General features: G+C 41.0%; 1 protein-coding gene across 1 annotated transcript in view; it reads left to right on the top strand.

The window, feature by feature from the left end:
* Positions 1-23,941, top strand: part of MAPK11 (mitogen-activated protein kinase 11) — a 57,189-nt gene extending 33,248 nt beyond the window's left edge. The window contains exons 3-12 of the mRNA XM_056573756.1: positions 1,373-1,431; positions 11,471-11,582; positions 16,805-16,834; positions 17,114-17,161; positions 17,678-17,792; positions 19,284-19,355; positions 21,036-21,115; positions 21,569-21,647; positions 21,955-22,128; positions 22,536-23,941. Coding sequence (XP_056429731.1) covers positions 1,373-1,431; positions 11,471-11,582; positions 16,805-16,834; positions 17,114-17,161; positions 17,678-17,792; positions 19,284-19,355; positions 21,036-21,115; positions 21,569-21,647; positions 21,955-22,128; positions 22,536-22,609 — 843 coding nt within the window. The 3' untranslated portion in view covers positions 22,610-23,941. The remainder of the gene's footprint in view (positions 1-1,372; positions 1,432-11,470; positions 11,583-16,804; positions 16,835-17,113; positions 17,162-17,677; positions 17,793-19,283; positions 19,356-21,035; positions 21,116-21,568; positions 21,648-21,954; positions 22,129-22,535) is intronic.
* Positions 23,942-26,111: the final 2,170 nt, after the last annotated feature.

The raw sequence follows: 26,111 nt of genomic DNA, 5'->3' as shown, positions 1-26,111 counted from the left end.
AAAAAGAAAATTAACATTTTCCCACTGACTTTGTAACCATTCCAGCCACACAAAAGGACTCAAAGTACTCACTTTTGGTCTAGGTCAATACTTTAGGGGGTGTAGTTTACCAAATGGGGTCACTTGTGGGGCTTCCGTATGGTTTTGGCAGCTAAAACCCTTTTTTTGGCGCTCCTCTCCTTCTGGGTCCTACCACGTGGCCAAGGAACCAAATATGGCCTAAGCGGGATTGTTTTCAAACAAAGGCCAAGCAGCTCAATAAAATATAGGGTGCATTTATTTCAATATCAGAAGCGATGTACAAAAAATATGTCCCACAAATGATGCATTTGTGAAAAAAAGCTAATTTTGAATTTTGAACACTGACTTTGTAATAATTCCTGCCAAAAAACTTTGATTTTAAAATACTTTGAGGGGTCTAGTTTTTAAAATGGGGTCATTTGGGGAGGGGGGAGGACCTTCAAATTTCTGCAAACCTTGCATAGCACATAAAAAAAAAAAGATAACATTTCAAGTTAAATTGTTAGGCTTCTAACAATTTAACTTAAGATGTTAATAAAAAAAAGAAATATAAAGTAGACATCTGAAAGTATAAGTTTCATAAACTATTTGGTCATGATTATTTAATGATTTTTTGCATTGTAAAAAAAAAAGACTACAAATGATATCAGCTTACTTTTACTATGTACATGAAGTACAACTTTTGACAAAAAACTATTTCAGAATATCCCTGATTTGAGGTTTACTTGTATTGGTCCTTAAGGGGTTAAACTAAACAATGATAAATTTGTAACAAGAATAATTCTGGCACAATTCATTATTTTTGGCCATAGAAAAATACTGATCATAATCCTGGTACAAGTACAAAAAACAAAAAAAAGGGGGGCTCACCTATTTAATTATACTGGGTGCTACTCAGTGAAAGGGCAATAAGCCATGTAAAAGAGAGAGAAAAAGAAATTCACTGCAATTAGTAGCACACCAAAAAATCATACTCCAAGAATTTTTACTATGCTCAAAAAATAGTTAAATAGCAGAACAATGTATTGCACACACATTACTCAGTACAAAAGGGTTTAAAAACATCTAAAAAACTGACTCAAAAGAGCCAGTGCACAACCTAGGAGAGGGGGTTCATGGCCCCTCTCCTAGGTTGTGCACTGGCTCTTTTGAGTCAGTTTTTTAGATGTTTTTAAACCCTTTTGTACTGAGTAATGTGCGTGCAATACATTGTAGAATGCGGGTGCTGCAGGGAGATCGCGGGGGGTCTCAGCAGCATGCTCCCCCCCCCGGGGATGAAATATTTTATATTTGTGCGAACATACCCTAAATGTGAAATGTTCATAAGTTGTACATTTCTTTTGTCTTTCAGGTTATAGGGTTACTGGATGTCTTTACCCCATCTACTTCAGTTGAAACTTTTAATGAAGTGTAAGTATTGGTACAGCCTATAATAATTAAGCCATGTTGTACATATCTTACTAATATATGACACACAAAAAAATAAAAGTAACTAATTTGTCATTATTATGATTATTATTAATAATAATTTAGCTAATTTAGGTTATATTGGCATTATATTATTTATTGAAGGCTCTTATGCCTGCAGGAGGCTGCAGCTGCATTTCTTAGTTTGTAGGAGGACCAGTTTGCCTGCCTGTCTCTAAACCTATTAAAGGGGTTATCCACCATAAGGTGATTTTAGTACGTACCTGGCAGACAGTAATAGACATGCTTAGGAAGGATCTGCGCTTGTCTTGGGGCTAAATAGCTATGTTGTGAGATTACCATAATACTGTGGCTAGCTTTTTGTGAACTGGTATTTCCTGTTTGACTTTTTTTTTTTTTTACTACAAATCCCACAATTCCATTTTCCTCCCTCCCACACATCAGCCACCCCACCCATTGAAACATAGATGAGCTGCATCCATCAAAAGACCTGTGGTTTTCAATCTGGGTGCCTACAGCTGTTGCATTAGTTGCAGATTGATCTCTCTCCCACTAAGCGATCTCTCCACCCATTGAAGCAGACAGGCTCCCTGTCATCAGCTGACTAGTGAGGTCAGGTCTCGGCTGCATTGCAACCTGGGAGACAACAGTCATTTTGTATGCTGATAAAAATAAAAATTGCAGTAAATCACAGAAGAATTGTGAGAAAACCGTCACACACAGGTAAAGACACTATATTCTGAACTACACTAACTTTACAGCCCCTGCAGCGCAGTCACATAAAAAAAAAAAAATCCAGGAATACCCCTTTAAAGCTGTAATGTGAACAGAAATTCTAAATCCAGACTGTTTTTATACTCTGGTACTGCGCTTTAAACAGATGCAATAGTTTATAAGTGATGAATGCCACTCTTTGGCACCCCTAATTGGCAGTCATCACCAACGCCAGGTTATTATGGCAACCATTTAACTAATATGACCCAAAAAGCTTAGGTTCAAGTTAAATGTATGTATTTGAAAGCTTCCATATAGTTCCATGCATCACTCATAGACTATTATAGTATCTGTATAACTAATGTTATTTTACAGAATCCCATAAATTGAATAGTATAAATATATATTCCATATTTCATTAACCTACACCTGCTAATGTACCCTATAGACATGTTAATGTGTATGTTGAGAGCTTTATCAGTGTACAAGTTAAATGTCGATGAACACTACCTAATGTACTTCTGCCCTTTATATTTCTGTTATTGACAATGCTCTGTCAGCTGAATGCAGCAGCACAACTCTGAGAAAATAAGAATTATGGCTCTTAGAAGATGAGGCGATTAAAAATGAAAATACAAGTTTAAAAATTTCCTGTGTCTTCAAGGCCAAAATGAGCAGTGTCCTTAAAGGGGTACTCCGCTGCCCTGTGTCGGAAGCTCCGCTCCCCAGCGCCCGGAAGTTTATTGTTCCGAACGCTGTGTGCGGGCTTCCGTGTTCAGGGCCACCCCTCGTGACGTCACGCCCGCCCCCTTCGCGACGTCACGCCCGCCCCCTCAGCCCCCCCTTCCTATAGACTTTCATTAAGGGGGCGGACGTCACAAAGGGGGAAGGCGTGACGTCACGAGGGGCGGCCCTGAACACGGAAGCCTGCACACAGCGTTCGGAACAATAAACTTCCGGACGCTGGGGAGCAGAGCTTCCGACACAGGGCAGCGGAGTACCCCTTTAAAGGGGTCAACAAGCTAGTTACTTAAAATCAATGAACACACTTACTGAATTGACCGCCACCAATCCTGCCTAAATAGTGTATGGAGACTGTTCACTTACAGATATTTGACACCATCCAGTTTTCAAGTAGAAGCACTTGTTCTGATTTAAACAATTGCCGCACTGATATTAGTTGCTAGTCTCCTGACTCAAACAGGATCTATATTATGTGCTTGTGCAAAGTTGTAGGTCATTTAATGTTTTTGTGCATAAATACCCGGTACCCCAGTATTGCACACATGTCTGCTTACAAACCTCCTTCTCTTCAGTTGCTAATAAATATGTAACATATGTATAAAAGCATATACCACAAATTTAGGCTTAAACGTTAAAAAGGTATACAAACGTATGTCATATCTGTGTATGTTTTTAAACCTTTTTCCACATACGTGTCACGTCTAACTTGTAATGGGTATGTTGTATAGATGTGAACTCATCCACATTTACACGTACAGTGTTTGCTGCGGATATCACACTTCAGATTTTTTACTACGTATTTGGTGCTGCAGGCTTTAATCCCTTAACGACAATGGATGTAAATGTACGTCATGGTGACGTGGTACTTAACGCACCATGACATACATTTACGCGCCGCCATGATGCTCGCTCTGGTGCTCGGCAGATCCTGGCTGCTATCAGCAGCCAGGGACCCGCCGCTAATGGCGGACATCCGCGATCGTGCATATTTCCGCCATTAACCCCTCAGGTGCCGTGATCAATATAGATCACAGCATCTGCGGCAGTGCGGTACTTTGAATGGATGACCGGATCGCCCTCAGCGCTGCTGCGGGGATCTGATCATCCAGCATGGCGGCCGGAGATCCCCTCACCTGGCTCCGGCCGTCTCCCGGTGTCTTCTGCTCTGGTCTGAAATCGATACATACATAGCACTGAACAGTATTAGCAATCAACTAATTGCTATGGACATAAAAAGTGTAAAAAAAATAAAAATAAATAAAAAATTATAAAAAATAAAAAAAGTAAAAATAATACAAAAATCCCCTCCCCCAATAAAAAGTTAAATGTCCGTTTTTCCTATTTTACCCCCAAAAAAGCGTAAAAATGCTATCACCGCGTGCGTAAAAGTCTGAACTATTAAAATATATTGCTAATTATCCTGTACGGTGAACGACGTAAACATAAAAAAAAATCCAAAAGTCCAAAATAAAAAGTAAAACCTAAGCAAAAGTGGTAATGATAAAAACTTCAGATCATGGCGCAAAAAATGAGCCCTCATACCTCCCCATAAACAGAAAAATTAGAAAGTTATAGGTGGTCAAAATAGGGCAATTTCAAACATACAAATTTTGTTAAAATGGTTTGAGATTTTTTATTTTAAGCGGTACAATTATAGAAAAGTATATATCATGGGTATAATTTTAATCGTATTGACCCACAGAATAAAGAAAACATGTCATTTTTACCGGAAAGTGTACAGCGTGAAAACGAAACCTTCCAAAATTTGCTAAATTGCGGTTTTCTTTTCAATTTTCCAACATAAATAATATTTGTTTGGTTGCGCTGTACATTTTATGGTAAAATAAGTGATGTAATTAGGGATGTCCCGATACCGATACTGGCCATTTCCATGGTATCGGGGACTGGTTCATTGTCCCCGATACCATGTCCGATACCTGCTGCCGCTCCGCTGCCCGGTGTAGTGAAGAAAACTGTGTCTTGAAGCATTCTGTGTCCCGATCTTCACTAACACCGGTTCTCCCGTCTGCATCATGGCGATCGATGGAGCATGTGACACACACGTCACTCCTCCTCCCCTGCGCCCAGCGTAACGCTATGGAGGAAGCAGAGTGACGTGTATGTCACATGCTCCTCCATAGATCGCCATGATGCGACGGGAGGACAGAGCAGCAGCAGCCGACAGAGGACAGCTGCAGGTGAGCTGTCTACAAGGGTGAGGGCTGCGGTCTACAGGGGGTCCCTGCTGTCTAAAGGGGGGTCCCTGCTAGCTGTTGGGGGGGGGGGGGGGTCCCTGCTAATGTCTAAAGGGGGGGGGTCCCTGCTAATGTCTAAAGGGGGGGCCCCGGCTAATGTCTAATGGGGGGGGCCCCGGCTAATGTCTAAAGGGGGGGCGGCTAATGTCTAAAGGGGGGGCGGCTAATGTCTAAAGGGGGGGCGGCTAATGTCTAAAGGGGGGGGAACCTGGCTAATGTCTAATGGGGGGGGCCCCGGCTAATGTCTAAAGGGGGGGCGGCTAATGTTTAAAGGGGGGGGCCCGGCTAATGTCTAAAGGGGGGGGGCCCGGCTAATGTCTAAAGGGGGGGGGCCCGGCTAATGTCTAAAGGGGGGGGCCCGGCTAATGTCTAAAGGGGGGGTGGCCCGGCTAATGTCTAAAGGGGGGGTGGCCCGGCTAATGTCTAAAGGGGGGGTGGCCCGGCTAATGTCTAAAGGGGGGGCCCCGGCTAATGTCTAAAGGGGGGGCGGCTAATGTCTAAAGGGGGGGGGGCCCGGCTAATGTCTAAAGGGGGGGGGGCCCGGCTAATGTCTAATGGGGGGGGGGGGGCCCGGCTAATGTCTAAAGGGGGGGGGGGGCGGCTAATGTCTAAAGTGGGGGGGGGGGCCCGGCTAATGTCTAAAGTGGGGGGGGGGGGCCCGGCTAATGTCTAAAGTGGGGGGGGGGGGCCCGGCTAATGTCTAAAGGGGGGGGGGGCCCGGCTAATGTCTAAAGGGGGGGGGCCCGGCTAATGTCTAAAGGGGGGGGGGGCCCGGCTAATGTCTAAAGGGGGTCCCTGCTAATGTCTAAAGGGGGGGGGTCCCGGCTAATGTCTAAAGGGGGGGGGGTCCCGGCTAATGTCTAAAGGGGGGGGGGGCGGCTAATGTCTAAAGGGGGAGGGGCCCGGCTAATGTTTAAGGGGGGGCTGCTAATGTCTAAAGGAGGCCCCTGCTAATGTCTAAAGGGGGGTCCCTGCTAATGTCTAAAGAGGGGGGTCCCTGCTAATGTCTAAAGGGGGGGTCCCTGCTAATGTCTAAAGGGGGGGACCCGGCTAATGTCTAAAGGGGGGGGGGGGGCCCGGCTAATGTCTAAAGGGGGGGGGGGGGGGGCGGCTAATGTCTAAAGGGGGGGGGGGGGCTAATGTCTAAAGGGGGGGGGGCCCGGCTAATGTCTAAAGGGGGGGGGCCCGGCTAATGTCTAAAGGGGGCCCCTGCTAATGTCTAAAGGGGGGCCCCTGCTAATGTCTAAAGGGGAGGGGTGCTGCTAACGTCTAAAGGGGGGCCCTGCTAATGTCTAAAGTGGGATACTCCCTACTAGTAAAGGCAATCTTACAGCAGAGTCACCTGCACTAACTTCAATTTATAGGTAGGTAGTGCAGGTGTCCCGGTTTCTACCGCTGCTCACCATAGGGGAGATATATCAAAACCTGTGCAGAGAAAAACTTGCCCAGTTGCCCATAGCAACCAATCAGATTGCAACTTTCATTTTTAACAAGGCCTCTGCAAAATGAAAGAAGCAATCTGATTGGTTGCTATGGACAACTGGGCAAGTTTTCCTCTGCACAGGTTTTGATAAATCTCCCCCCATGTGATCATCAGCACAATTGCTCCGGAGACATCTGTCTCGTCCGCCAATGCAAATTCATTGTTCTGCCCAATGTAGAAGAGAGAAATCTTGGCTCATACTACAGCAGCCGCCTCCATTGTACACAAAAAGGACCCACATATCATACGGTAAGCAGCGCCAGAAACCGGGTTACCCTACTGTCAGATTCCCTTTAAAATAGAAGTACTCGTACTTGGTATCGGCGATACTAGAATTAAAGTATCGGTACTCGTACTCCGTCTTAAAAATATGGTATCGGGACATCCCTAGATGTAATTACAAAGTACAATTGGTGACGCAAAAAACAAGCCCTCAAATGGGTCTCTGGATGGAAATTTTTAGAAGGCGAGGAGGAAAAATCGAAAATGCTCAAATAAAATTGGTCTGGTTCTTAAGGCCAAAATGGGCCTGGTCCTTAAGGGGTTAATGTGTGTTTAGTCCAATATATATATATATATATATATATATATATATATATATATATATACGCACGAAATCTGCAGCATAAAGTCCTTAGCGTGAGATCTGCAGCAAACACAGTACATGTAACTGTATCCTTAAACAGCAAGCTTACCAGATCCATGTATAAAAGTGGGAAGCAACTAGTGTAATGCAATGAAAACAATACTGAGATAGTATATATAGTGCTGCCTATACCTGCTCCCCTCAGTTTTAGTTGCCACTATCTTGAACTTGCATTTTTTATGATCTAGGCTTGTCACCATTTCTTATACTTTTGAATCGCCTAACCCCTACATCATAGTCAGCAGGGTGGAGGTGAAAACAGCTTTACTACAAAGGGCTGAAATGTTATCTGTCACTAGAGGAGCTCATCTTATGGATTTAATATGGGAGTTGTCATTCTTTTGGAGTTATATAGGCTATTTATTCATACACACTTCAAAACATTGTACATATGAAAATACACTGCTCATAGAAATAAAGGGAACACTAAGATAACACATCCTAGATCTGAATGAATGAACTAATCATATGAAATACTTTCATCTTTACATAGTTGAATGTGCTGACAACAAAATCACACAAATATGATCAATGGAAATCAAATATATCAACTCATGGAGGTCTGGATATGGAGTCACACTCAAAATCAAAGTGGAAAACCACACTACAGGCTGATCCAACTTTGATGTAATGTCCTTAAAACAAGTCAAAATGAGGCTCAGTAGTCTGTGTGGCCTCCACATGCCCATATGACCTCCCTACAATGCCTGGGCATGCTCCTGATGAGGTGGCAGATAGTCTCCTGAGGGATGTCCTACCAGACCTGGACTAAAGCATCCGCCACTGGACAGTCTGTGGTGCAACGTGGCATTGGTGGAAGGAGCGAGACATGCTGTCCCAGATGTGCTCAATCGGATTCAGGTCTGGGGAACGGGCGGGCCAGTCCATAGCATCAATGCCTTCCTCTTGTAACAAACTCCAGCCACATGAGGTCTAGCATTGTCTTGCATTAGGAAGAACACAGGGCCAACCGTACCAGCATATGGTCTCACAAGGGGTCTCAGGATCTCATCTTGGTACCTAATGGCAGTCAGCCTATCTCTGGCAAGCACATGGAGGGCTGTGCGGCCCCCCAAAGAAATGCCACCCCGCACCATTACTGACCCACCACCAAACTAGTCATGCTGAAGGATGTTGCAGGCAGCAGAACTTTCGCCACGGCGTCTCCAGACTCTGTCACATGTGCTCAGTGTGAACCTGCTTTCATCTGTGAAGAGCACAGGGCCCAGTGGCGAATTTGACAATCTTGATGTTCTCTGGCAAATGCCAAACATTTTGCACGGTTTTGGGCTGTAAGCACAACCCACACCTGTGGACATTGGGCTGACACAGCAAACCTTCGTGCCACAGCTCGCATTGATGTACTATCCTGGATGAGCTGCACTACCTGAGCCACTTGTGTGGGTTGTAGACTCCGTCACGTGCTACCACTTGAGTGAAAGCACCATCAGCATTCAAAAGTGACCAAAACATCAGCCAGAAAGCATAGGAACTGAGAAGTGGTCTGTGGACTTCTTTATTGTGGGTGTCTTGCTAATTGCCTATAATTTCCACCTGTTGTCTGTTCCATTTGCACACTAAATGTTTAAGTGTTCCCTTTATTTTTTTGAGCAGTGTACATGGTCAGGATTAGGTACTGATTAACATAATTTTTATATTTATTTTTATTTTGAATGGGATCTGAAAGGTACGCTTTAAACTTAAAGAAGTCCTACTCTCCTATCTCTATCCCCTGCAGCTGCTATTCTGATAGCTTCCAGTCCCTGCTGGTTCCTATGATGAATCGTCCCTACGAGAAGTTCCCGCTCAGCTAAGCCCTGACTGAGGAGAGACATCGCTGTGGCCAGGGACTGTTTGATTGGGCAATTTCTGTGGGAATAACGTATTACAGGAGCTATATGGAATGGCAGCTCCAGCAGATGGAGATAGGTTAATATGACTTATTTTCTATATTTAACACACCAGCTAAATATAAGAAATTTTCTTCCCCGTACAATCCCTTTTTAAGGGTCTATTCACATGTACAGTATTCTGCGCAGATTTGATGTGCAGGATTTTCTGCTCTAGATTTCAATGTAAACTGATTGACTGAATACAGCTTGAAATACTGTGCATCAAATCTGCCCGAATACTGTACGTGTGAATAGACCCTTAGGGTGGCAGGTTTGCACCAACTGAGTTCACATCAAAAGTCACCGCTTGTTTAAAGGGAAACTGTCACTTTTTAAAATATATATATATACATATATATAGATGCAAATCATAAAATGTTGCAGTATCTTGTATCTTGGTATTACAAGATACTGCAACATTTTATGATTTGCATCTGCATCACTGGACTAATACGGCTACTCAAATTTTCTATATATATATATATATATATATATATAGTTCATTTGTGTGTTTGGTGTGTGTTTCATTTATTTAACATTTTATTCATCTTTAATATTTGCATAGGGGGCTGCCATTACCATGAGCATTTGTGCTGATGTCACTTAATGACACCATCACAGATGCTCTACGGCATTCACTGGCCATAAGAACGTTAAGACGCCGACCGTCTCATAAAAAAGCATTAGGGACTAGAATGCTGTGTTCTGCGCATGTCTGTCATGCGCAGAACACAGCGACAAAAGAGGAGCCAGCGCCTTGTTGTTGGTGATGTCCAGAAGCCTCCGCTTTAAAGCACCAGCGGTTGCTTCTGGAACTATTGAGATTATCCCCTGCTGGCTCTCCTATATACCGGCCGAGCTCCTACCATCCATCCTCCTGATAGTACCGGCAGCTGCAGCCTCCCTGCCTCCGGACCTGGACTGTGCACCTCTCTCTGGCTTTCAGTCGGTGGCAGTGGGGAAGGGAGAAGGGAAGGAGGTAGGCCATTCAGGTAGGCCGTGCAGCTGGTGTCTGCAGCACAGCGCTTCCCTGACTTTCTGCATGAAGAGTATAAGATCACATGGTAGGCCCGGCCGTGAACTGCCGCTATGAGAAGGGACAAGGGATGTGGTATGAGGTCGGACCCTGTGCTAAAGGAGGATTTACACCAGGGACTGCTGCGGGTCTGAGAAGGCTGTGTCAAATCTGTGTGTGACAGTCAGACTAATGACTCATAGCCCTGTACTGATTACAGGGGCTGACTGTCACACACAGCTTTCCCAGGCTTCAGAATGGCACATGACCTGCTGCACGTGACCTGCTTAGCACTGACACATTTCTAGACATTCAGGTGCCTGGGAAAGCTGTGTGTGACAGTCAGACCCTGTAATCTTTGCAGAGCCATGAGTCATAACAGCACCTGACTGTCACACACAACTTTCCAATAGCTTCTGAATGGCAAGGAATGTGTCAGTGATAATCAGATCATGTGCCATTCAGAAGCCTGGAAAAGCTGTGTGTGACATTCAAATTAATAACTCATGACCCTGTAATAATTACAGATTCTCTGTGCGAACATTCCATAGTGTGAACATATTCTTAGTCTGCAATGACCCAACTCTGGAGGTGACATCCAGTTGTCTGTTCTTTACCACTATAGACACCAACAAAATGGAACTGAAAAGACTACAAAAAAAAACCCTCATGCACACAGACAAAAGGGAAGGTAGACGAGCGAGACCAGATTTTCAGCAGTGTATTCACAAGAAACTTGCCTTCCCCAGATTCCTCATGTTAGCTCCCTCTGCTGGTCAACAGTGGGAAATATGACAAGTTATTATAAAATTTTTCATATTTTGTGACAAGTAAAAAAAATATTTAAAATATTTGCAAAAATATTTAAAAAATTTGAAAACATTTTTTAACCTCTAAAAAAAATTAAAAAAAACATTGTGACACATTCCCTTTAAGGAGTACCTGTCACTAACTAAACTTTTAATATATTGTTCCTAATGTAATTATAAGACATTTTGCTTTTTACTTGCTGTTAAAATTCTCATCCTTTTATGTTTTTAGAGGTTGAGAATTTTGACAAGTAATAAGCAAAATGTCTTATTACATGCGTGTGGGGGGCATGGCGAGGCACAGCTCTCACAGGCTTCAGTGACGTTGTGCCAAATGGGGGGTGCCCGCTTTCTCCTACCGGGAGCTCACACAATGTGAGCAAGGTATGTAAGGAAAGGTATGATACAAAATATGGTTTGATGACAGGTACTCTTTAATGTGCTTGTTTTTTCTTTTTAATAGGTATCTAGTAACAAATCTAATGGGAGCAGACCTAAATAACATTGTGAAGTGCCAGAAGCTGACAGATGATCATATCCAATTCCTTATATATCAGTTACTTCGTGGACTCAAGGTAAAATGGTTTTCCCCTACACAAAGCTGGCAGTGGCATCGTTTTTCTTTTTGCTTACTGGTCAGTCTTAGATTTAGCTATCTATATTTTTCTATTCAGTAGTTTAAAAAATGTTTTATTTCTGAATATAAGCATTAAATATCCTATGCATGTCCTCATAATCCTTCCTGATCTGCCAGAAAAACAAGACGGGCCTTATATATTCAGACTAACAAGGAGCTACCGATACTGAAAGAGTACCTCTCATGATCTTGTTAAATGTTATAATCCTCCCAGTTCACTGCCCCATCATGATAAACCACCCCCTGCCTTTATTTCTATTAATTTTTAGTTTTCTACCTTGATATTGCTCTATAATTTCCAGACTGAATTTCCTGATTTAGGACTTCAGCCAGGCCAGCAGGAGTCCAAAGTCTGTGCAAGAGATAGGGGGAAATGTGCTTTGGACAAGTAGGGAGACACCTAGTGGCAGCTTTTTTAACCCCTTAAAGGAGAACTCCAGAATATAAAATTATCCCCCATACTGCCAGCAGTTAAATAAAGATGTACATACCTTCCTCCGCTCCCCCGGGGCCTCCGGTAACCGACTCCAGTCTCCGCCACGATCCTCTTCCTGGTTGCTGGTGGTCGGAGAGTCATACTGCCCTCAGCCAATCCCCGGCCGCAGTGAAGTCCCGAACCGGCCGGCAATAGGTTGAGCGGCAGTGTGACGTTTTCGGCCCCGTCAGCAGGTGCCGGTGTAGTGAAGAATTTTGTCTTGAAGCATTCTCACACTGCCGCTCAGCCTATCGCCGGCCGAGTCGGGACTTCACTGCTGGTGATTGGCTGAGCGCAGTTTGACTTGCCGACCACCAGCAACCAGGAAGAGGATCGCAGCGGAGACCGGAGGCGGTTACCGGATAAAGGTATGTACATTTTTATTTTTTTACTGCCGGCAGTATGGGGGACAATTTTTATATTCTTGAGTTCTCCTTTAAGGATTCAGGGTTTTCCCGCTTTTGCGCTTTTGTTCACCCTCTAAAAATCATAACGCTTTCAATTTTGTACCTACAGACCCATATGAGGGCTTGTATTTTGCGCCACCAATTGTACTTTGTAATGACATCAATCATTTCGCCCAAAAATTTATGTTGAAACCAGAAAAAAATATTTGTGGGGCAAAATTGGGGCTTCCGATTCTACGCAGTGCACTTTTTGGTAAAAATGACACCATGTCTTTATTCTATAGGTCCATATGGTTACAAGGAATACCTCATTTTATATAGGTTTTATTTAATTTTACTACAAAAAAATGCTAAAATTATACCTACATGCACCAAAATTAGTATGTGTAAAATTGTCATCTTCTGACCTCTATAAAAAAAAAAAAATTCCATATACAGGGATGTATGAGGGCTCATTATTTGCGCCGTGATCTGAAGTTTTTATCAGTACCATTTTTGTTTTGATCAGACTTTTGGATCGCTTTTAAAAACTTTTTAGGGTATACAAAGTGACCAAAAATAAGCAATTTTGGACTTTGGATTTTTTTTTTTTTTACATGCACGCCATTGACTGAGCGGTTTAATAAACATATTTTTATAGTTAGGACATTTACACACGAGGCAATACCACATATGTTTATTTTTGTTTACATTTTTTTTTTTGTCTTTTACTTTTTTTTACACTTGGATTGCATACACTGATCAATGCTATGCCATAGCATAGCATTGATCAATGTTATCGGTGCTTTGATACTCCAGCCTGGATCTCTGGCATGGAGCAATACAACGCTGATCGTACAGCGAGGAGCAAGGTAAGGAGCCTCCGGCTGTTTTAGCTGTTCAGGACGCTGTGATTTCACCGCAGCGGTCCTGAACAGCCTACTGAGCTAACCAGCAACTGTTTTCTCCCATTTTAGATGCCGTAATCAACTTTGATTGGCGTCTAAAGGGTTAATACTGGACATCAGCCCAATCGGCGATGTCTGGTATTAGCCGTGATGGATCGCAACCGTGACTTGCCGAGTATGAAGGGCGCTCAGCTCCTGAACACGTTTCACATAACGGGAGCAGGTCAAGGACATAAATAGAAGTCCTGCGTCCTTAAGGGGTTAAACACAAAACATAGAAAACTTATTTTTTTTTAAATAAAGTACATTAGAAAGATTTTATTTACCATAAGGAGTGCAATAGCAAAATTAGTTTTAATGGGAGTGCCCATTTAAGGGAGCAGGAAATGGATTAAAAGTGATTTTGCAGGATAAAAGAAAAGGGTTTAGTGTTTTCCTCAAATAACATTGTCACACAGTGACTGGTGATGCGGTTTAGGCCGATACATTTTAATTTGGCTTAGCTGCAATACTGGAGTCCTGGACAGTAGTGTTCTTTCTCAAAACAGAAGTGAATGTTAATTTCTTTGCTGCTTGTCATGCAGTCACATGTATGTAGTCAACCTAAAGGTGAACTCCAGTGCATATGTTCTTATGCCCTATACATAGGTCAGGGCATAAGTGTCTGTTCATGCATGGAGTGACACTGTGCACAGATTACTCTGGACCATTGCACGGAGCGGTGGCCGACATGCCCCCTCCATGTATGTTCATGGGAAATCGGGAGAAATACATGGAGGGGGTGTGTCGGCCCCCCTCCGTGCATAAGGGAAACGTTTTTCTCAAATCAACTGTTACCAGAAAGTTATATAGATTTGTAAATTACTTGTTTTTAACAATATTAAAGGAAAACTATAATGCAGGACAGTGTCTGGTTGCGGGGGGGGGGGAGGCTTCCAACCACCCGGGATTTCCTACATGGCACCCCGGCTCTTCCAAGGAACAGGGTGTGTCGACCTCTGCACCAAACGGTAGCCGACACATCCCCTCCATGTATTTCTATGGGAGAGCCGGAGATACAGTGTTCGGGTGTCTCCGGCTCTCCCATAGAGATACTTGGAGGGAGCGTGTGGCCCGCTCCTTGTTCCTGGGGTCAACACTTTCCAATCCTGAGGACTGCGGGGGTGCGTGCAGGAAGTCCCAGGGGGTCCCAATGGTCAGACCCTCCGCAATCAGACACTTGTCCCCTTTCATTTGGATAAGTTGTCCTGCATGATAGTTTTCCTTTAAGCCTTTCAGTATGTATTAGCTGCTATATGCTCCAGAGAAGGTTGTTTAGTTCTTTCCAGTCTGACCTCTGAAATTCCACTGCATAAATCTAACATTAATGTGAATAGGTTTTCCATTGACCCTTTAACACTGCAGAATTTTGCCATGGAAATTCAGGATTAAAGGTGGAAAACAATTTTTTATTTTTTATTTTTTTTTATTAATGTGCCAAAAATGTAAACAGATTTGTAAATTACTTCTATTTAAAATCTTAATCCTTCCAATATTTCTCAACTGCTGTGTACTAAAGGGGAAGTTCTTTACCTTTTGAATTTTTCTGTCTGACCACAGTACTCTCTGCTGACACCTCTGTCCGTGTCATAAACTGTCGAGAGCAGAAAAGACTTGCAATGGGGATTTGCTCCTGCTCTGGACAGAGGTGTCAGCTGAGAGCACTGTGGTCAGACTGGAAAGAACTACACAACTTCCTCTGAAGCATACAGCAGCTAAGTACTGGAATGCTTAAGATTTTCAAATAGAAGTTATTTACAAATCTATTTAACTTTCTGTATAACCCATCGGCTCCTAGACTACTCACCTACCAGCTTGATCCATATGCTGCTATCTCTATGGGACAGGAGTGTGTGTATATAGTTATATACCCCCTGAGGATTCTTTCAGTTTTTGTCATGATGTTTCCTATAAAAATTTGTTTTTCAAAAACTGCAGCAAAAACAGCCAAAATGCAGTAAAAATTTGTGAAAAATGCAGTAAAATCAATTGTGATTTTCATTCCATATAAAAAAAAACCTCACACACTTTGAATAGGGAAACAGATTAAAACTGCTCATAGTGTGAAATGACCTCAACCCACATATGAATCTAATCATTTCACCTGGCTGAGCTACAGCAGCCTATTCAGATGACCAGGTGCAGTGATAGAATTCCATACCCTTTCTCTGTCTGCAATACCAGAGGATTCATAGATATGTAGGCAGCATTAGGAAATTACTTAAGTGATAGAATTGGAATCAATATGGCTGCAAACTCATGCATGCCACATCAACTAAACAACTAATATATTAAAATATAAGCAAAAAAATGTGCTTCTTCAAAGGGAACCTTTCTGCCAAACCACAGGCAGCATAAAACTGGTATAGGCACCACAATGCACTATGATTTACACTGAATCGCTGTAGCATTTTAGAAAAGAGCATAGTCGAAATGATGTACCACAGGGTATATCGTCTTTGCCACTGCTCCATACCTCATAAGAAGAGACCTGTTAGATCACCCCAGTGAGGTGTGGAGCTGCAGAGGAGTGACATTCCATTGACTGCAAAACTGTAATTTCCCTGAAACATTGCAGCGTTAATTCATTGTAGCGAGGGTGCCCGATCCTGTTTTGATGCTCTATATGTTTCAGGCAGGATTAAACAACCAGCAGGTTCCGTTTAACCCTGTGATGCCAAGTGTAAATTTCAATTTAAAGGAGAACTAAAATTTAAAAGAAGCTAAAAGTAGCTGATCGCAAGAGGTCCGGCCACTGGAAACCCGCAATCACAGGGACGGGTCCTCGGCTCTTTCAGTGAGGAGCACGTGTCATCTACCAGTAGACTGCTTGTGCTCCATTTATTTCTATGTACTTGGGTCTTATCGGCACTCAGGGGTCAAGTCTTGGGGGAAGAATTGTGGGAACTGACCCAAGGGCTCACTCAAGGGCTGGTCCTGTTAATGGGAACAGTGTACCGGTTGTAGAAAAAGTGCAGGAACTTAGATCCCATGAATTCCTGCAGGACTTGAGCCCTGTTCACACTCCCATAGAAATGAATGGAGCGCATGCCTGCAGATCACGGGGCAAAAAAATTAGCCTTCATACATCCCCATATATGAAAAAATAAACCGAAAAACTATATAAATTAGGTATTGTTTTAATCACATTGACCCACAAAATAAAGATAATGGATAATTTTTTTTCCATAAAGAGCACTGTGTAAATGATTCATAGTAAATCTTAGTGTATTGAATCAAATGACAACGGATTAGAGCAAAAGCAAGTATTTCAAGATTTTTATGTAGCGATAAAATAAATAATTTTATGTGTGACAGTTGATGCATAAAAGTTTTACATTTGTTTTCGCAGTATATCCATTCAGCAGGAATCATCCACAGAGTAAGTAGTCTGGGTTTCTCCTTTATTGGTAAACTAGTCAGCATGATAATAAAAATGACTGCTGTCTTTGCCAGTTAATAAGTCACTTGTGTATCTTTTTGAAAACTAGTCCTAAATGAATGGCCTGTCTGTAACATCCAGTAACTGTCTTTAGGTTCTCTATGCACCTTCTTTGGAATTGTCTTTCTTATTGGACACCAGACCATATATTTTTTCATATGATATTACCCCATCAAGTAACAGCATTATATTTATGACTGTTTCTTTTTACTCTTTCAGGACTTGAAACCCAGCAATTTAGCAGTAAATGAAGATTGTGAATTAAGGGTAAGCAGCTACACCTAGCAGTTGTCTGCTTAAACTTTAAGTGCTCACCTGTTTTAGCTGATGTGGCAGGCACACGTTTGTCTGTATACTGGATGTACTGTGAGCTAGTAGGAGCTATCTTATAGGTGATGATGTTGTCCTGTAGTTTACAGGAAGTCAGCAGACCCAGGATTAACTATTTCCTCTGACACATTAAAAGGTCCTACCCGTTCTGCTCCCGGTGCTCCAATTCTGCTCTCTGGTCTTTTCTGAAATAAACTGTACTGGAGTGCTGGCGAGCAGAAAAGGTCCCACCTGTTCTGCTCCCCAAACAACCCCTTTAAGCACTGATTTTTTTTGTCAGACCGAGCTGTGGTCACATAACCTGGTTACAGTAATGAAATGCATGGATGCAGCTGTGCTGCAATAAAACAGATGGTGTTGTAGGACTAGAGCTGGTGAGTGTGCATGATATCACTTATCAACAGCTAATGGTATTTATGTTTTTTTTTTCGTTTTTTTTCCTCTGTCCGGCAGATTTTAGATTTTGGTCTGGCAAGACAGACAGATGATGAAATGACTGGATATGTAGCAACCAGATGGTATAGAGCTCCAGAGATAATGTTAAATTGGATGCACTACAACCAAACAGGTATTGGAAAAATATACAAAATCAATTTGATTGTTCTTGTGCTCAAGCTGTTATAATATTGAGAAATAGAAAATTAGTTTCTTTAACTTAAAGGGGTATTCCAGGATTTTTTTTATTTCACTATGCTACAGGGGCTGTAGAGTTAGTGTAGTTCATAATATAGTGTCTCTACGGTGTGTGACGGTGGTCTTGTAATTCTTCTGTGATTTTCGTCCTAATATTTATTTTTGACAGCATACAAAATTATTTAGATCACGGGTTTTCCCAGGTCGCAGTGCTTCGAGACATGACCTCACTAGTCAGATAATGACAGGGAGACTGTCTGCCTCAATGGGTGTAGTGAACACTGAGTGGGTGAGAGATCATTTTGCAACAGCTGTAGGCACCCTGGTTAGAAAACACTGGTCTTTTGAATGGAATGCAACTCATGTGTTTCAATGGTTGGGGTGGCTGATGTGTGAGAAGGAGGAAAGTGACCTCAAACTTACAATAATGGAACTATGGGATGTGTAGTTTGAGAACGAAATCCAACAGGAAATACCCAGTTCACAAAAAGCTAGCCACAGTGTTCTGGTAATCTCACAACAAAGCCATATAGCCCCAAAACAAGCACAGATCCTTACTAAGCATTTCCATTACTGTCTGGCAGGTAAGTACTAAAATCATCTTATGGTGGATAACCCCTTTAAGGTTGGTATTGGTATTAGAATATACACGTCATTCTAAAGGCTGAGACTGGCAAAGTACCCATTCCCACTTAGGCCAGTTCACACTACGGATTTTCCAAGCTTAATTCTACTTGTAAAATATGATGCCGCAACCTCCTATTGATCTCAGTGGAATTCTGCTGCGCCATTAACACTACTAAGTTTACAAGGTGGACATTCTGCGGCAGAAATTCTTTAATCAGAATCCTCTCTGAAATGCATTGCTGTTTTTTGAGCCTGTGTAATTCAGAGTGAAATCCCAGACAGAATATCCCCATATAAATATCTCCGGGCAGAGATTCCATTGTGTGAATAAGCCCTTACACTTTCACGTCTAGCCATATATCGTTTATCTGAATATAAAAGGATGCAGTACCAGACACACCTGCTTTTCCAAGCCACTTTGATTATGTGAACCAGTGGAGGGAATGTAGTGATTGTAGAAGTGCCGCAGTTCTATCATTGTGCTGGGAGTGGATTTTGTTTCAGAGTTCAGACCCTTGCCAGTCAACCTTTGAAGACCTATATCCATGTTAAAGTCCCAGCGAACCCCTTTAAAAATTATTTTGTCCTTAAAACAAGTATTATAAACTACAACTTTTACCGATAAGGTACATTCACATCTCATAAGTAGCCCATGCTTGTGGTATACATTGGCATACCACATATATCGTGGCATATCCATTGAATTCAATGCACGGAACAAAGTCTACTAGTGCCTATGTTTGGTTAGTTTGCGATCAATATATATATTTTTTTTTTTTCTCTCTCCTTTTTTTTGCAGTTGATATTTGGTCAGTTGGATGCATTATGGCAGAACTGTTGAAAGGCAAAGCTCTTTTTCCAGGCAATGACTGTATCCTTTTATTACAATTTTACTTACCTTGTCTGGTAAATGTCCAATTCTTTAAAGAGAATGTGTTGCCTTGACTTTATGTATTTATGATATGCTTTATGGCAGGACCCATGGACATAGACAACAATGGACAGGATCTGTCCCATTAACATGAGTTGCTGATGAAACTGAGCAATCTCTGAACTTCTTAGAAGTCATTTTCCAAGGAGTTTGAGGCCGTGCTTCAGCTATTGTGAATGGTGTCTTATCTATTTACTGGTGTCATCTTTCACTGTACTCCTGTCTGTGCCGGAAGAAAGGCAGTACTGGGAAATGATCTGTGCAGAACAGGAAGTCTGAGCTTAGTGGCCAAAATGGAAATGGCAGGATTATTATAAAATATTGATAGAAGAATAGAAAGTTTGAAAAAAAATCTACAAAAATTCTTTAAAAAATATGGGTAACATAAAAACCTAATTTAAACATGTCATTACCTTTTAAATGGGCACTGTCATTAAAAATGTTTTTGCTATTGCACTCCTTATGGTAAATAAAAATCTTTCTAATGTAATTTGTTTAAAAAATGAAGTTTTACTTGTGTTTCCCTTCTTTTGTCTCCCTTCTTTTCCAGGGCACATTTCCCCCTATCTCTTGCACATATTTTGGACTCCTGCTGGCTTGGCAGAAGTCCAAAAGCAGGAAATGCAGTCTGGAGTGCTGAGGGGTGTGTGTGCGCAGCCTTAGCCAATCATAGCTCATCTCACACCAAATTTGCAAACTAAGAAATAATAAAAATAAAGGCAGGAGGTGATTTATCATGATGGGGCAGTGAACTGGGAGGATTATAAAATTTAACAAGATCATGACAGGTACTCTTTAAAGGGGTACTCTGCTGGAAACATCATATCCGCTATCCAAAGGATAGGGGATAAGATGTTAGTTTGCGGGCATCTCCGGCACCGCACCCTTGTCATTCAGTGCACGGAGCTCCATGCCCGATGACTTGCGATGTGGGCCACTACACCCCCTGCATTCATGTCTATGGGAGGAGGCGTGATGGCTGTGTACCAGCCATCACACCCCCTCCCATAGACATGAATGGAGGGGACGTGGCGTGACGTCACAAATGCAGAAGCTGCAAGCTTCCATGTTCCGGTGGCCGCCGCTGCCTGCCCAGAGATCATGGGGGTCCCCAGCTGCGGCACCCCCACGATCTAACATCTTGTACGAACTATACTTAAAAGGGGTACTCCGTTTGAAACCTCTTATCCCCTATCCAAAGGATAGGGGATAAGTTGTTTCTAACAGAGTACCCCTTTTAAGTATAGTTAGTATATGTCCTAAAGTGCCCTCTTGGATTATTGCTATTAGTGACTTGTTGAAATGTACAGTACTCTTTACAATGTATATCGCAGTTAAAAGTATAGCTTAACAGTGAAGATATCATTTAATATATGAATGTTCTTAATAACATTCTGACGGTATCTGTGCTGTAGGCAATGTATGTATGATCACAAAGCCTTCACCTGGCACATTCTGCTGGTAGTGACGAGGTACATACCGGATGTAAATGGGAAGTGTTAGCTGTATAAAGAAAAAAACAAACTATTATGCATTAATCTTAGGAGCAATAAACTGACAGAATCAGCAGGTGCTTTTCTATATTGCGACATTCCTCAAAGTTTTCCTAAATAACTTCAGATATCGACCAGTTGAAGAGGATAATGGAAGTTGTAGGCACCCCTAATTCTGAATTTCTTATGAAAATTTCATCCGAACATGTGAGTTTTCTGCTTTCAACCTTTTCTTCACATTAACAAAAATAATTTCCATTTGGTCATCCTCGAACTCTCATAATAGTTATTGCTTAGTCTGAATGCATAAAACATTAAAGCTGTTGTTGTTTAGAATTGATTATGTGCACCAAAAAATGATAGTTATCAGAAAATGTCACTCATCCAACGTTTACATTTCATGCAATCTAAGTAGTGTCGGAAAATCATGGTGTATTAGGATAATTCTACAGATGTAATGGCTTTTAGTATGCCCGTCAATCTAATAAATTATTTTACCACTTGTTTAGTCTATGGTTTAAAAAACTATGAGAAATGATGCAGACAAAATAAGCAAAGAAAACAGGAATAGCAAAAAAAATACAGCAAACACATTTCTACTTAAGAGTAATGGTGCTAATTTTAGTTTTCATAATCCACAATTTCTTTTTGTATAAATAGGCTAGAAGGTATATTGAATCTTTGCCACACATGCCACAACAGGATCTAAATGAGGTATTTCGCGGTGCCAACCCTCTAGGTATGTGCAATATTCTGCAGCTGTTCTACTATAATAATGATGTTTTATTATGCAGTATGTAACAATTATTGTCATTAATGAAACATAATCAATATTATCATAACAGCAGGCACACATAGAAATATATGGGAATACCAGAGTTGAACAGGAATTGCTGGTGCATGGGTCTGTTTCTCTCTGGATCTCATAAAATATCCAGATCTATTATTCAAACATTTTTGTTTCCATTGTGCTTGGAACATCTTGTTTCTATGATCTTGTCTTTGTAAAAATCTGTATGATTTTGATGAGAGGTTTATCTTTTTAGCAATTGATTTGCTGAAGCGGATGCTGATCTTAGACAGTGATAAACGGATCACAGCCACTGAAGCTCTGGCACATCCATACTTTGAGCAGTATCATGATCCAGAAGATGAGCCGGAGGCTGAGCCCTATGATGAATCTACAGAAAATAAGGAACGCACAATTGATGAATGGAAAGGTACGCGGATGGGGTGTATGTATGTGTGTGTATACATGCAGAATATATGTGAATAATTTAAAGCCTATACAGGAACCCCCCGACCTACATTGGCCCCAACATACAATAATTTCAACATACGATGGCCTCTCAGAGGCCATCACATGTTGAAGGCAGCATCAACATACAATGCTTTTTTATGTCGGGGCCATCGCATAAACGGCTATCCGGCCGCGCAGACTGCTTCAGTTGCTTGTACTATTGATTTGTGCAAAGTTTGTTGAAACAGGCATGCACTATATGCATCATGACAGTCATCACTGCGGTCACTCTAAGCCAATGCCTACATTTGTATCATGTATTTCACTATTAAATAAGTGTTTTTTTATTATTTACATTTTATTGTGGTTTTTATTTTTTCTCACCAGAGATTACCTATGAGGAAGTGGTTAGCTTTAAGCCACCTGATATTAAAATTGATAATCTGGAAATTGAACAGTAAAGATCGGTCATTTCTCAACTCACATTGGACAATTACAGTATTGGCTTTGGCTTTTGCAACGTGAAAGGCTCTTGTTGACCAAAGACAAGGATCCTGAAAACCCCATCATTGCAACCTCATAACTGTTGCCATCAACTTCCCTTTTTTATTTTTTTTTTTTTTTGGGCCGGGGGGCATTTTAATTTAGAATCTCCCATTCATAGCGCTACACACAAGCACAATTGCATGTAGTTTTTTTTTTTTGTTTTTTTTTTATGTATTTATATCTGGATATCTACTGTATGAATGTCATTAAGTATTTGTTAGATATCAGATATTCATTCAGCTCTTACAGGTTCTTATCAGATTACTTGAAGCTTGATTTTATTTATTTTCATAGCCAACCATAAGTTGTATCCAAGCACTAATCAAGGTCTAATGTATATCCATAAACATGGCCTGGTCAGTTAGATTTATTGATACAGATGGACATTGACAGTGAAGACCAGTTAACATACAACCACGCTTGCCAACATTACTGAATAACTTGAAGACCTTTTGTAAGGTTATCGGAATCTATGGGTATCATTTTTGGCTGCCAGCATTACATATACTGCATTATTAGTGGTTACATAACTTCCCACCGCCCCTTGATTATTCTCCCAGTCAAGTTGGTTTACTATATGGGATCAATTTAGATTTTATCATCTTGGCACATAGATATTTCAGTTATTTACTACTAAAATAGAAAAACCACCCTCTGGGTTGTAGTAAGTGGTTTGCTGAACATTCCACATACTTGTTCCCAACAGTGACCAGTTCAGTCCAACACTGTTATATTTTGTGGCTGCTACTTTATTCTGAACTCACTAAAAAAAGTCAGATTCCCAGTGGGACAAAATCTGTTGTACATAATCTTGCTCTTCTGTACTTCCTTTCAATCTATAGTAATAATAAACTTCCCTGAGCATAGAGATGTGTGGGTGTTCAGAGATAGTTATGACGTCCTGCGTAAGCAGCGTGGGTGAAAATTATTTATATGCATTGCTTTATCATGATACAGCACGGCGTGTACATTTACAGCGACAAATATTTAACATGAATGTGAAAAGCAGCTTTTTATTGTGTAATCTTTGCATGTTAAAATTTTCATTGATAAAATGGGAGCGCCATGTAAAATGGATTCACTTTTCAGGTAAAAGGATTTTTTCCAGCTTTAATAGCGGGTGCCTTTACAGGGTTGCTGTGCACAGTTATGCCTACTAGATCTCTTGACTGTCTGGGAGGTTGATATGAAAAAAATTGTTGGTAAGCCTTTTATTTGTCCTGCTGCCAATAAAATCATTCTTTTAACTTTGTGTCTTGTTCACTTTCCTTATCCTGGTATGACTCTTATTGAGGTAACATAAACAATTAAAGAGATGGATAAAAGATGTTTATATTTCATAACCCACACTGGTAGAAAATTAATCAGTTGGTGTGACTTAATTAGTAACCCATGATAAAAGTAATTAATTGAAACTTGCCTTACAAGCTTGAATATTACATATGCAAATTTCTTTGGGTGGGGTGTAGATATTATAGAAAAAAATAAATTGTATTTGTATATGATTTATACCGCCTTATCTATTTATAAAATAATGTTAAAAATGACTTGAACAAGCAAGATATTCTTCCTTTTTTTCCTCCCCAAGCTAGATTGTTAAATCCTTAATGCGTACCCGTCAGATCCAACAAAAAACATTTTTTTAATATATCACTCAGTCCCTAATACTGCCCACGTACATCTAATTTTTATATGTCTAGCACCTTTATTTTTTTTATTTATTACACTTTTAATTGAGCTCACTAGTCGGAATTCCTCTCAGAGGGGGTGTGGCCTCACTGTGCAGGTCTCCGCCCCCTCCCTCAGTATGCTGTCTGCTCACATCTCCCCTAGCATTAGCAAAACTACAACTCCCAGCTTGTCCTCACTGACAGTAGTGGGACACAAGATGACAGTGAGAGGATTTTTCCTCCAGCTGTGAGCCCTGCGCTCACAGCTGTCAATCAAGGAAGTGTGTCCATGACATAGGTGACAGGACTATTATGTGTCCAAGCAGGCAGGGGGGCAGTTGTTTGACTGGCTTTTTCAGTATGAAATACTGAAAATTTTCTAATGAAAGCAATTGCAAAACCTGTTGGTTTTGCATGCCTTATAACACATCAAAAGTTTTTTTTATCTGACAGTGCCCATTTAACCCCTATGGACACTTTTTGTTTTGGATTTTTTTAATTTACCAAATGCAAAATGAAGCAGGTTTTTAAATAGTCTTTATTAGATATTTAGCTGCTACTCCATCAATTGAACTTTCTGTCCTCTCAATGTTAGAGATGGCAACAGGCAGGAGATGTTACACAATAGCTCAGATTGTGGACAGGGGGAAGAATCCTTGTAAGAAGGCCAGGTTCGTAGATAACATTTATCATTGCTATACGTATGCATAGCACTGACCAGTATTTGCATTCAAAAGATTCCAATGCACAGTCCCCAGTGGTAAAAAAAAAAATAAAAAAATTATAGAATGTGAATATGCCCCTCCCCCAATAAAAATGTTATTCCCCTCTTTTCCCATTTTAGCAAAAATGAAATAAATTAAGATATTTACTTTAGTATTGATGCGTGCGGAAATGTGTAATCTATTAAAATGTTAATTATCCCGTATGTTGAACGTAAAAAAAAAAAAATACTAAAGTCCAAAATTGATGATTTTCAGTCACATCCCATGCCAGAAAAAAAAAATCAAATCAAAAAGTCACACATACACAAAGGTTATACTGATAAAAACTACAGATCACGGCACAAAAAATGAGCCTTCATATAGCCCCGAAAATTAAGAATGTTATAGGGGGTCAGAATAAGGCACGAGGGCTCATTTTTTGCGCCATGATCTGAAGTTTTAACCCCTTAAGGACCAGGCGTTTTTCGTTTTTTCCTCCTTACCTTTAAAAAATCATAACTCTTTCAATTTTGCACCTAAAAATCTGTATTATGGCGTATTTTTTGCGCCACCAATTCTACTTTGTAATGACATCAGTCATTGTACCGAAAAATCTACGGCGAAACAGAAAAAAAATCATTGTGCGACAAAATTGAAAAAAAAAATACCATTTTGTAATTTTGGGGGCTTCCGTTTCTACGTAGTACATTTTTCGTTAAAAATTACACCTTTTCTTTATTCTCTAGGTCCATACGGTTAAAATGATACCCTACTTGTATAGGTTTGATTTTGTATTACTACTGAAAAAAAATCATAAATACATGCAGGAAAATTTATACGTTTAAAATTGTCATTTTCTGAGCCCTATAACTTTTTTATTTTTCCATGTTCAGGGGGTTATGAGGGCTCATTTTTTGCGCCGTTATCTGAAGTTTTTGTCGGTACAATTATTGCATTGATCAGACTTTTTGATCGCATTTTATTCATCTTTTCATGACTTTGGAATTTTGGAATTTTTTTGCGCGTACGCCATTGAACGTGCG

Source organism: Hyla sarda, chromosome 4 (assembly GCF_029499605.1).
Source record: "Hyla sarda isolate aHylSar1 chromosome 4, aHylSar1.hap1, whole genome shotgun sequence".
Lineage (NCBI taxonomy): Eukaryota > Metazoa > Chordata > Amphibia > Anura > Hylidae > Hyla > Hyla sarda.
Note: the sequence above shows the minus strand (reverse complement) of the source record. Positions and strands in the feature narration are given on the sequence as shown.